At 46.3% G+C, this 13,084-nt stretch overlaps 1 protein-coding gene across 5 annotated transcripts; it reads left to right on the top strand.

Annotated features, from left to right (window-relative positions):
• The first annotated feature begins 7,920 nt into the window (after positions 1–7,920).
• Positions 7,921–12,619, top strand: nmrk2 (nicotinamide riboside kinase 2). 5 transcript variants are annotated; one of them, XM_080906865.1, is made up of 9 exons: positions 7,921–7,999; positions 8,730–10,191; positions 10,306–10,396; positions 11,122–11,170; positions 11,408–11,585; positions 11,686–11,757; positions 11,865–11,971; positions 12,122–12,207; positions 12,311–12,619. In XM_080906865.1, the coding sequence occupies exons 2-8, from the start codon at positions 10,166–10,168 to the stop codon at positions 12,205–12,207; spliced, it is 609 nt and encodes a 202-aa protein (XP_080762991.1). In that variant the 5' UTR covers positions 7,921–7,999; positions 8,730–10,165; the 3' UTR covers positions 12,311–12,619. The 5 variants fall into 5 exon arrangements, with proteins under 5 accessions (XP_080762991.1, XP_080762990.1, XP_080762993.1 ...); XM_080906864.1 differs by having other exon boundaries at positions 7,925–7,999; positions 12,308–12,619; XM_080906867.1 differs by lacking the exon at positions 11,122–11,170 and having other exon boundaries at positions 7,925–7,999; positions 12,308–12,619.
• Positions 12,620–13,084: the final 465 nt, after the last annotated feature.

Raw genomic sequence — 13,084 nt, 5'->3', positions numbered from 1 at the left:
GGGAAACCAGTTCTCTCATCCAGCCGTCTGTTTTGCCTAGACCCGGAATTTGATAAGTCGCTTCAACTCATAAGAGTAGGTGGTCGTCTCAGACGATGCCATGATTTGGAAGCTGCTGTGATACATCCAGTAGTATTGGACCCTAAACATCCAGTCACCAGACTACTCATCCGACAGGCTGACAGTGATTTGAAACACCCAGGAGCAGAGAGATTGTTTGCAGAGTTGAGAAGGAAATACTGGATTCTTCGCGGCCGTGAAGCCGTAAGAAGCGAACAGCGCTCCTGCCCTGAGTGCCAAAAATGGAGAGCCCAACCTGCCAACCCAAAGATGGCTGACCTTCCCCTTGCACGCCTACGATTACATCAGCCAGCCTTCTTCTCAACAGGCATCGACTGCTTTGGGCCAATGCAGGTGAAAGTTGGTCGGAGAAATGAAAAACGCTGGGGCCTGCTCTTCAAATGCTTGACGACTCGTGCCATTCATATTGAGGTGTTGTCTAGTATCAACACCGACTCATTTCTAATGGCATTAAGAAGATTTGTCTCTCGTCGTGGGAAACCAGCTGAGATACTGTGTGACCAGGGAACAAATTTCCGAGGTGGGGATCGGGAGCTCCAGGAAACTTTCAAAGCCCTGCATCCCTCTTTACAAGGCAAGTTAGCAGAGCAGCAGATCAAGTTTCGATTTAACCCTCCCAGTTCTCCCCACTTTGGAGGATCCTGGGAGCGAGAGATCAGGTCCATAAAGGCAGCTCTGGCCTCCACATTGGGCTCACAGGTTGTAAAAGAGGAAATACTCCAAACAGTGTTGATCGAGATCGAGGGAATACTCAACTCGAAACCTTTGGGGTACGTGTCATCAGACGTGGCTGACCCAGACCCCATTACCCCAAATTTGTTGCTGATGGGGCGGCTAGACCCTTCCCTACCCCAAGTGATATACCACGACTCAGAGCTCATTGGACGACGATCATGGAGGACCTGTCAGGTGTTATCCGATCGCTTCTGGACACAGTTCATACGCCACTACCTGCCTACACTGCAGACACGGTCAAAGTGGCAGAAAGACACTGCTCCGATCCAGCTGGGCACTGTGGTGATGATAGTGGATCCCCATCTTCCCAGAGCATCATGGCCTGTTGGGAAGATCAACAGGGTATTCCCCGGAGCTGATGGTTTGATCCGATCTGCAGAAGTGGACGTAAAGGACCGTACCTACGTACGCCCAGTGAGCCGCCTTATTCGACTACCTGCAGTACCAGAACAAAATGGACAGTAAATGACATTCTGCAAACTTGCGAGGGCAAGTTTGGGGGCGGCTGTTCTGAAGGCAGGACTGTGATGCAGTTTTCTGCCTCGCCACTAGAGGGCGCGGCCGTTTTGTGAGTAATGTTTGACTGGGATGGAAAATGGTGTTCATGAAGGCAGTGTGAATCACAAGTTATGCTCGGGAGCAGTTTATGTGGGTTCAATGAGAGTGTGCGTCCATAAGACTGGTGAGTTACAGGATATTTCTTGTGTAAGAAGGATAGCCTGTATGTTTTCTTGCTCTGGACGTCCTCTGTTTGTACATTTTCTATAAGCTAAGTTATCGCTAAGCTAAGCGGGCTAAGCTAAGCTAAGTTCGCCTAGGCCAAACTGAGTTCAGTTTGAGTTGGGGATTTGTTATGTGTATTTGCCTTCTTTAGTTGGCATCATAAGTGAGTGGGGCACAAGAGTTAAGTGATGGGAAGATGTTTATTTTCTTTGTTGTCAAATATGGTTCAGACTATAAGTAAAAGCCGCCAGCTTAGTATTAGGGCCTATAAGACAAGTATGTGGCTGTAATATGTTATATGGTGATTATTGTTGTCTATAATTTGATTGTAATTTGTGTTCTATTTTCCATTCTGTTTGTAGAACCACACACACACACACATACCCACACCCACGCTAAATCTGCCATTAAAGAGCTGAACAATCATCCCCTGTCCTCGTTAATTTCTGGAGGGTCATAGTGGCACTTGACCTGTGCACACCCTGCGATCACCACCGTAGAACTGAACCTCATATCAGAAATCATCATAACAAAATTGGTCCTTCGAGCCGGATAGGTGATTACAGAGTGAAGATGGATTATGACCCCCAGAGAGCAGGTGCACGTCCACGGAGGGCTGTGCGACCACCAGGATGGATGACTCAGTATGAAGGCTACACACTGCCACCCACTGCTACATTGGAGCAACAGCAGACTAGAGAGGGATACGCCAAGATGACGCCCCTCACCCAGACTCCTGGTTCTATTGGAGCTGCAGGACAGACTCCAGTGTCATCCAGCATCCCTCAGGAGTTCATGAACATTGTGCAGCAACTGCAGGAGGACAACAGGCAACTTCAGATGATGGTAGGAGACATGAGGAGGCAGATGGATCGTAATGTCAGCACGTTGGAATCCACCCGCTTACGTTCTGCCCAGCAACCAGGGGGCTACATTTCAGCTGATAACACTTGGGTCTCCACACCTCTAACTACACAGCCTTTTCCCCTGAGACCAGAGCAGCACAATATATCCTACACACAGGATGCAGCTGAAGAATGGCCAGTACCACCACCTCCAGTTTTTCTCCCGAGAGATCATCCTGATCTACCAGAGGTACAGTCTGTTCCACCTCCACCGCTACCAGCCATTGCACAAGAGCTTAGCCAACGCTTACAAGAGCTACAGTTACAGCAACCCTCAGCCACTGAAGCTCCTGAGTTTCAGCCTCGTGCGCCACAGTCCACCCCCTTATCTCAATCACTAGCTGGACCTAGTTTCGACGCGAACATGCTCCCCCCAGAACAAGTGCTGGCTCCCACTACAGCCATAGGTGTAAAGGAGAAGACCTACAGAGGACCATCGCCCTCCATCCCAGAGTTCACGCAGGGTGATCCCAGGCAGTTTGCTAGATTAAGGCTTGCCCTAGACAATATTCTCCCCTTTGATGCAACGGAGAGGTTCAAATATCAGGTCTTATGTGACCACCTTAAATTTGAGGAAGCTCTTTTAATTGCTGACTCCTACAGTAACTCACCTCACCCCTACTCTGACACGATGGCCTCGCTCATTAAACATGACGGTCAGCCGCACCAGCTGTCACTGCAGAGGATAGCAGAGCTTATGGATGAGCCCAGCATCCGCCCAGGTGACACAACTGGATTCAGAAGGTTTGCACTGAGAGTCCGTGCTCTGGTCGGCATGTTAGAGCAACTTGGGGAAGATGGACACATAGAGCTGCAATGCGGGTCTCATGTTGCTAGACTGACACGAAAGCTACCCCAAGACCTACGTGCTGCTTTCCGCCGCTACCTTTACCCACAGAAAGATGGAATACCATCATTGAGAGACTTTGCAGAGTGGCTGGAGTATGAGCTGGTCATTCAAGAGGGCGGAGATCACACAGAGAAGGTAGAGGAGAGCTCGAGAGACAGGAGCAGCATGAAAAGAGATAAACGAGCCACCAAAAGGACTACCACCGTGCTGCATGGTGCAACACACAACACTGCCCCCCAAAGGTCCTCAGCCACAACCCCTTCCACTTCTGAGGTCCAAGACAAGCACACAGCTTATTGTCCATATTGTAATAACACTCTGCACTTCCTAGATCAATGTGTCAACTTCAAGATGCTGACTAAGGAGCAGAAATCAACTTGGATTAAGTCCAACAATCGCTGCTGGCGTTGTGGGCGGCACCACCAGGCCGCTCAGTGTCGACTTAAAGTGCAGTGTAAGACATGCAGGGGAAAACACCTAGAGGCCCTGCATGAAGTGAATCTCAGACCTGCTGCACCCAATCCACCAATGGAACACGTCGCTGAGCTGGGGAGTAAACCATCTACTGAGGTACTTTATCTAGACCGGCGTGCTGGCTGTAGCCAAGTACTTCTGAAGATAACCAAAGTGCTGCTGCAGAACGGTGAGCACACCCTGGAGACATTCGCCATATTGGATGATGGATCTGAGAGGACGATCCTTCTCCCTGAGGCCACTCAAAAACTGCAGTTACAGGGCACGGCAGAGAGTCTTACTCTACGTACGGTGAGACAAGGATTGAGAACCTTGCATGGCGCATCAGTGACAGTCAAAGTCTCCCCTGCCAGCCAACCATCCAGAACATTCACCATTGAGAGAGCCTTCACAGCAGATGACCTAGGCTTGGCTGAACATTCCTACCCTGTGAAGGCACTTCAACAGAAATATAGACACTTGAGAAGGCTTCCCTTGCAGCCCTTCACAAATGCCCAGCCACTCCTTCTGATCGGCTCTGACTGTCCTCACCTAGTAACGCCCATCAAACCTGTGCGCCTAGGCTTACCTGGAGGACCAGCTGCAGTCAAGACTAGACTTGGTTGGGTACTACAGGGACCAATCCCCTCCCTTAAGCACTCTGCTCAACCACAACAGTGCCTCTTCCTCTCAACTGCCTCTCCTCAATCAGAGCTTCATAGTCAAGTAGAGAGGCTTTGGCAACTTGACACTCTCCCATATCGAAGTGAGAAACTAGTGACACGGTCTCGGAGGGAAGAGCAAGCTATGAGGCTTTTGGAGGCAAAGACGACAAGACTGAATGTCGAGGGAGTAAACAGATGTTCAACTCCCCTTCTGCGTGTCAGTGATATGCCTACACTCCGGGTGCCACCTGAAGCAGTACTCCCCAATCTACGTGGCACGGAGAAGCGCCTCAGTCGAGACCCAGAGAAGGCTAAAGCTTATCAAGCGGAGATGGCAAAGTTGATAGCAGCAGGCTATGTCAGAGAAATCAGTGAGGAGGAAATGAGGGCCTCCACAGAATCATGGTTCATCCCCCACCACATGGTGACACACAACGGAAAGAACCGTGTGGTGTTTAATTGCTCATTCACCTATAGGGATCAGAACCTCAACGAGCTGCTTTTACCAGGCCCGAACCTGGGGGCCTCTCTTCTTGGTGTGCTGCTACGCTTCAGAGAACGCTCCATCGCAGTTAGCAGTGATATCAAGGGGATGTTCCACCAGGTGAGACTACTGCCTGAGGACCGGCCACTACTACGTTTCCTCTGGCGCAATCTGCAAAGAGACGCCCATCCCAAGGTGTATGAATGGCAGGTGCTCCCCTTTGGGACAACATGCTCACCGTGCTGTGCAATTTATGCACTCCAGCGACACGTCCATGACCACAGTGACCAGGGAGATGACGTGCGTGACTCCATTGAGAAGTATTTTTATGTTGACAACTGGTTACAGAGCTTCTCTTCTCCAGATGTGGCCACAGAGGTTGTGGACAAACTACGGTCACTATTATCGGAGGGAGGATTTGAGCTCAGACAGTGGGCCAGCAGCACCCCAGATCTCATCAGCCATCTACCAAAGGAAATAAGATCGGAGAGCAGCGTACAGTGGCTGAATCAAACTGATATGGACCCTCAAGAACCTGCTCTAGGTTTGCGCTGGATGTGCTGCTCTGACACTCTGCACTACAAGTCCATGCAGTTGGAGAGGAATCCTCCTACCATGAGAAACATCTACCGGGTTCTGGCGAGTCAGTATGACCCACTAGGGTTTCTCGTCCCCTTCACAACGAGGGCGAAGGTACTAGTCCGGCAGCTGTGGGACAAAAAGCGTGAGTGGGATGACCCCCTGTTACCAAGTGACCTGCTCTCGGCATGGAACGAATGGGAGGGTGCGCTGCAACATCTGGACGACATTAGTCTACAACGTTGTTATGTAAGCCCAGAGCTGGACAAATCTGACAGTAGGCGTGAGTTGCACATCTTCTGCGATGCATCTCAACAAGCATATGGAAGCGTTGCCTACCTACGGACGGAAGATGCTGCTGGAAAGGTGGAAGTTGCTTTCCTGACTGCCCGCTCTAGGGTGGCCCCTAAACGGCAGATGTCCATGCCACGTCTGGAACTATGTGCAGCCTTGACTGGAGCTCAACTTGCTAGCCTGCTGACGAAAGAGCTCATCCTACCACTATGCAGAGTGGTGTTATGGACAGACTCCACCACTGTCCTAACATGGATCCAGTCAGAGTCCTGTCATTTCAAGGTGTTCGTGGGAACTCGGATAGCTGAAATCCAGGAACTGACAGACAGCCAGTCTTGGCGTTATGTGACAACATATGACAATCCGGCAGATGATCTAACTAGGGGTAAAAGGCTACAAGACCTCACAGTCCAGTCCCGGTGGGCATGTGGGCCCCCGTTTCTGCAGCTACATCGAGACCAGTGGCCAGAGCACCCAGCCACACCATGTACAGACTTTGCTGAGGAGCAGCGTAAACCAATAACTTGCTTAGCTGTGTCTACTGACTCTATCTCCCTGCCTGATGCACAGCAGTTTACCAGTTTTAGCAAGCTTTTGGAAGAAACAGCCAGGTGCCTTCACGGGGCGGCTGGTGACAATCTCACATCAGAGAACTACAAGGAGGCTGAGCTTATTCTGCTGAGAGCTGCTCAGAAAGACAGTTTCCCTGATGAGATCCAGTGCCTGACCACTGGGAAACCAGTTCTCTCATCCAGCCGTCTGTTTTGCCTAGACCCGGAATTTGATAAGTCGCTTCAACTCATAAGAGTAGGTGGTCGTCTCAGACGATGCCATGATTTGGAAGCTGCTGTGATACATCCAGTAGTATTGGACCCTAAACATCCAGTCACCAGACTACTCATCCGACAGGCTGACAGTGATTTGAAACACCCAGGAGCAGAGAGATTGTTTGCAGAGTTGAGAAGGAAATACTGGATTCTTCGCGGCCGTGAAGCCGTAAGAAGCGAACAGCGCTCCTGCCCTGAGTGCCAAAAATGGAGAGCCCAACCTGCCAACCCAAAGATGGCTGACCTTCCCCTTGCACGCCTACGATTACATCAGCCAGCCTTCTTCTCAACAGGCATCGACTGCTTTGGGCCAATGCAGGTGAAAGTTGGTCGGAGAAATGAAAAACGCTGGGGCCTGCTCTTCAAATGCTTGACGACTCGTGCCATTCATATTGAGGTGTTGTCTAGTATCAACACCGACTCATTTCTAATGGCATTAAGAAGATTTGTCTCTCGTCGTGGGAAACCAGCTGAGATACTGTGTGACCAGGGAACAAATTTCCGAGGTGGGGATCGGGAGCTCCAGGAAACTTTCAAAGCCCTGCATCCCTCTTTACAAGGCAAGTTAGCAGAGCAGCAGATCAAGTTTCGATTTAACCCTCCCAGTTCTCCCCACTTTGGAGGATCCTGGGAGCGAGAGATCAGGTCCATAAAGGCAGCTCTGGCCTCCACATTGGGCTCACAGGTTGTAAAAGAGGAAATACTCCAAACAGTGTTGATCGAGATCGAGGGAATACTCAACTCGAAACCTTTGGGGTACGTGTCATCAGACGTGGCTGACCCAGACCCCATTACCCCAAATTTGTTGCTGATGGGGCGGCTAGACCCTTCCCTACCCCAAGTGATATACCACGACTCAGAGCTCATTGGACGACGATCATGGAGGACCTGTCAGGTGTTATCCGATCGCTTCTGGACACAGTTCATACGCCACTACCTGCCTACACTGCAGACACGGTCAAAGTGGCAGAAAGACACTGCTCCGATCCAGCTGGGCACTGTGGTGATGATAGTGGATCCCCATCTTCCCAGAGCATCATGGCCTGTTGGGAAGATCAACAGGGTATTCCCCGGAGCTGATGGTTTGATCCGATCTGCAGAAGTGGACGTAAAGGACCGTACCTACGTACGCCCAGTGAGCCGCCTTATTCGACTACCTGCAGTACCAGAACAAAATGGACAGTAAATGACATTCTGCAAACTTGCGAGGGCAAGTTTGGGGGCGGCTGTTCTGAAGGCAGGACTGTGATGCCGTTTTCTGCCTCGCCACTAGAGGGCGCGGCCGTTTTGTGAGTAATGTTTGACTGGGATGGAAAATGGTGTTCATGAAGGCAGTGTGAATCACAAGTTATGCTCGGGAGCAGTTTATGTGGGTTCAATGAGAGTGTGCGTCCATAAGACTGGTGAGTTACAGGATATTTCTTGTGTAAGAAGGATAGCCTGTATGTTTTCTTGCTCTGGACGTCCTCTGTTTGTACATTTTCTATAAGCTAAGTTATCGCTAAGCGGGCTAAGCTAAGCTAAGTTCGCCTAGGCCAAACTGAGTTCAGTTTGAGTTGGGGATTTGTTATGTGTATTTGCCTTCTTTAGTTGGCATCATAAGTGAGTGGGGCACAAGAGTTAAGTGATGGGAAGATGTTTATTTTCTTTGTTGTCAAATATGGTTCAGACTATAAGTAAAAGCCGCCAGCTTAGTATTAGGGCCTATAAGACAAGTATGTGGCTGTAATATGTTATATGGTGATTATTGTTGTCTATAATTTGATTGTAATTTGTGTTCTATTTTCCATTCTGTTTGTAGAACCACACACACACACATACCCACACCCACGCTAAATCTGCCATTAAAGAGCTGAACGATCATCCCCTGTCCTCGTTAATTTCTGGAGGGTCATAGTGGCACTTGACCTGTGCACACCCTGCGATCACCACCGTAGAACTGAACCGCATATCAGAAATCATCATAACAGAAGGAGTTATGCAACATCCTCTGAAACCACCAAATAGCATTTTTTATTTTTTTTTTGTACATCTTGAAACTACACAGGCATTGCAGATCTGGTTATTTACTAATGTTGTGCAACCAGACTAGCTGCTTGTCTCTGCTGAGTTAAACTAAAATATTTATTACAGATCTACAGACATGCAGACAAGAATCTGCCTTTTTGTCTTCCGGTGTATAAGCCCTGGTAACGAGCGTATGGACATATATTTAAAAAGCCAAATTTAGACTGAGAGCAAAGGTAAGTCTGTCTTTTGATTCCAGGGTGGAAAACGTATGTGCACCACATGCTTCCCTGTGCTAGACCAGATGGTTTGATCCCCTATATGGAACAGATTTGTACTCTCCAGGTTCTTACGTGTACGTAACATTTTCTGTTTACTAACGCCAAACTACTACACAACATAAGACCTGTCAGTAACTTAGTGTGAGGCATCCCTTTTCCACTGAGACTTTCCTGGCAAAAAGACCACGTGCTCCTGTATCTCCAGGTCAGAGTTCAACTCCTTCCTACACCAACAAAGAAAAGCGCAGTAGTAACATAGATTGCTCAAATACTGTGCAAACAAAATGAACGCGAGTTTATTCCGCACACATCTGGGAATGTGCGGCAATCTGAGTTGATAAGCAGCGGGCGCTTAACTTCAAAGAAATAGCCGTGGTTTATCACACCTGTAGCTCGAGACACTGTGGTCACATGGCTGGCTGCCATTTACTCCAACTAGTTGCATCGGAAATATTCGTGACGCAGCAGTCAGACACAGCCAGTTAAATATAGTGCTCCTGGTTTTCATTTACCCAGAGCTGTCTATGCATGGAAAATTCCCCCTTAAAATCACAGGTTCCACACTATGCTGTGATGCAGATTGTTTGGAATATATATATATATGTGTGTATATACATATACATATATATATATATACATATATGCACACAATATTACATTTTTAATGATTTTTACAGTCTACACCCTTGCTATATAGTTTCTTCCTTTATGAGAAATGTCCTCTGCATGTAAATCACAGTCTACTTTTAAATGGGAAAGCTTTTCAGTTTTTGCAAAAATACATCCCAAATTTTAGAACAAAACAAACAGCTTCCTGTTTGAGGCACTACATACGACCGTGGCACACACCTTAGTCTCATATTATTTTCTTTATCTTTTTAAGACGTGTATTGGGTGTGGGATTATTCGTGCATTAGATTGGCTGGTGTTCACTGACTCCTCAGAGCAGGTGCAAATTATGGGCTTTGCTTTCACGAAGCTGTGAGGCTCCCGAGTCCTGCCCCATCATTGGTGCCGTGGACTGTGAAGTGGCACCTTATTGGCTACGAGACAAAGCACGCTGATTGGTTTGGGAGGCTGTGACACTGAAGCCAAATCCTTTAAATGCACGGCAAAGACTTTGTCTATCAATGAAGTAGTAAAAGGAGGGGACATTTGTGGAGGAGGAGAAGGGAAAGGTTTTCAGTAGAAGCCTTTGAGAGAGTGTTTGCTTTGGCTGGGTTCCCTGCTTTTATTTACTGAATTCCAGAGGTGACCAATACAGAAAAGAAATAAGAAAAAATGAAGTTCATCATTGGCATAGGAGGGTAAGTCTTTTATATATATATATATATATATATATATATATATATATATATTCATGTATAGATGTTTATTTATGGAAATTGAGAGAAAATAAAACTAAGTGGCACCCATTTCAGAGTGACCAACGGTGGGAAGACCACTCTGACAAATAGACTACTAAAGACATTACCCAACTGTTGTGTGGTGCATCAGGATGACTTTTTCAAGGTAAGATGCATGAAAGTATTTTATTTTTTTCTCATTTGAAGTAAACTTGAAAGCTAAAGTAATAATTTAATGGCATTAAAGTTGAGTTAGTGCAAGGCATTTTTATTTTTCATATGTCATTCGCTGCTTTAAAATTTGTCCTTGAAGACATTTTGTGCTCAGAAATAAACCCTCAGTCTGACCTGCAGATGTCCTGTCATGGCAGTAGTCTAGTAATGCATTTGGCTGATTGTCTCCTGGACAGCTAATGAAAGGGCTGAGCGTCCCCACTTAAAGTCAGACTTAAACCTCACTTCGAGTAAAAGAAGCCAGAAGGTCTTACATCTACCACACCCATCTTTACATGATCCACTCACAGTCAGTAAAGGATGACTGACGTCGAAAGCCTTTTTCTTAAACTTTCCCCTTAAATGTTTTTAAGCCTTTTGAAGACAAATCAGAATCTCTATTTCGCAGACTCAAGATATTCCATCTCAAAGCATGTTTCACTATCAAGATGAGGCGACAACAAGCGTTAGTACCTTTTAGAATAGTTTTAAGATTTGATGAAAAAATTGTCAGATTTTCTAAGCCTAACGTTGGGAAGCGAATTCAGCCGCATTGAAAGCCGTCACCGTGTGTTCACTTTTGGTGGAGACGAGTCCTTGACTTGTCCTGTCCAGGTGTGATCAGTTCCGACTGGTTACTAGGTTGCAGCAATGTTTTATTGGTGACTGTTATTTCAGAAACCCGATCAAATAGAAGTCGGGGAGGACGGCTTTAGACAGTGGGATGGTAAGAATGGATTTCGCGTAAGAAAACCATGCAGTAATGTACTCTTTCTTTCCTGCACATTTCTGTAGTTTGGTAACCAATCAATCCTAAACTTTGTGATATTCAATCAAATATTCTGTGGATGCTAGAGACATTCACTAACCATGACTAATGTGTGTTAAAGCACATTGGTGAGGAGTGTTGGTTTCGTGTGTGGTAAAACGTGCTCTTCTCTTTTCTCTACTTGTTCTGTATCAGTGATCACCGCTCTGGACATGGAGGCTATGATCAACACTGTCAAAGGCTGGCAGGAGAACCCCATCAAGTTTGCCCGCTCACACGGCGTGAGCCTGTCACCTGAAGCCGAAGAAGCCGGCTCTGAGGAGAAGGGGATCCACATTCTCATCGTGGAGGGGTTCCTCATCTACAACTACAAGTGGGCTTCCCAGGACCTTACTCATTTTTTCTAAACTGTGACCTACAAACCTTCTGACCTCTAAACCTTTTGAGTAATCTGACCTCTGCTTTCTCCGCAGGCCTCTTATTGATGTCTATGACAAATGTTTCTACATTTCCATTCCTTATGAGGAGTGCAAAAGGAGGAGAAGGTAACAAGCTCCTGCAGTGACTTTACCAGAATCCCCTTAAGAGCTGGACACCACAGCACAGCTTTTAATAACACAACAACCCCACACTGATCTCTTTTTCTCTGCAGTACAAGGACATACACGGTCCCTGACCCAGCCGGCCTGTTCGATGGCCACGTCTGGCCCATGTACTTGAAACACAGGAAAGAGATGGAGGACAACTGCGACAGAATAGGTTTGTAAAGCAAGTGCTTTTCCTCTTGAAATATAAATGAGACTCTGCATCCCCGCATTCGTCCATAAGCCTAGCCACAGATCTAAAAAACCTATTTAACCACCAACCAGTGAGCAGAAATGCTCTCATACTCCTTTCATTTCTGTGCAGAGTACCTTGATGGGATGACTTCAAAGGAAGAGATTTACAACAAAGTGTATGAAACCATTAACAACTCCCTTCTAAACAGCTTATAGGTAAATAAAAAAATCAAATCTTGGACATTTTCACTGACAGATCAGTAAAATCATTTGATTCAGTGTGACTAACTTTGCTTTTCTCTCTCTCTCTTTACAGCAGAACGGGTCTAACAGCGGATTTGTGTATAAACTTGTAAATATAGAAATCTGAGTAAATGTATAACATCCATTCAGTAGCTCTAAGCCTGATTTGTAAATAGATAATCATGTAAGATATGAAGAACTAATGGCAGAAGTGCTGCGTTTTGTATAATCCTCTGTAACTGTTGTTTTTCTAACAAAGATAAGCCACCTCTGGACCGCCCAGTGTTTAAACACCAGTAACTTTGGTCTTGCTGTATTTAAAAAAAATAAAAATAAAGTCTCACTGTTTGGAAGGATTTTTGTCTCCTGATTTAAAACCCCACTGAAACCACTTCATGTTTCCTGTTTTTCTTCCTTCTGTATCTCATGAAACAAACACACATCCGCGTAGTTCCTCTTTTGAGGCACAAACCTAACATCTGGCTGCACTTGAATGAGCCTTCTTATCATATAGATAAGATTTAGTGCTCCACAATAGTAGGAGTGGCTGATTCCCCTTTGAAAGACAGGAATTGAAATGTTTCAGGGAAAAGTTATTTATTAGACCTGCCTCCTTTTTTTCTCAAAACTTCTGATAAAGCAATATATTAAATGTACTTGGAGCATTCATGCATTTAAGAACATGGTGAACAAACATATATAATATAAAAAACTCAGTCATACTCATTAAAGGTCTTTTACTTTTAATCATCTATTTGTGTAACTAAGCTGAATGATTTGTCCCACACACGTTGCTCATTTTTCATAGTGTGTATAATTTTGGTGATTAATGTAGAAAATAATAATTAAC

The sequence above is a fragment of the Rhamphochromis sp. 'chilingali' genome (assembly GCF_963969265.1).
Source record: "Rhamphochromis sp. 'chilingali' genome assembly, chromosome: 16".
In the NCBI taxonomy this organism is placed as follows: Eukaryota; Metazoa; Chordata; class Actinopteri; order Cichliformes; family Cichlidae; genus Rhamphochromis; species Rhamphochromis sp. 'chilingali'.
Note: the sequence above shows the minus strand (reverse complement) of the source record. Positions and strands in the feature narration are given on the sequence as shown.

Bases quoted from the DNA above. Each gene is read 5' to 3' on its own strand.
- nmrk2 (XM_080906865.1), top strand. From the start codon at position 10,166: ATGAAGTTCATCATTGGCATAGGAGG. The intron at 10,397-11,121 runs GTAAGATGCATG...CTGTTATTTCAG, and splicing joins ATCAGGATGACTTTTTCAAG to AAACCCGATCAAATAGAAGT. The intron at 11,586-11,685 runs GTGGGCTTCCCA...CTTTCTCCGCAG, and splicing joins TTCCTCATCTACAACTACAA to GCCTCTTATTGATGTCTATG.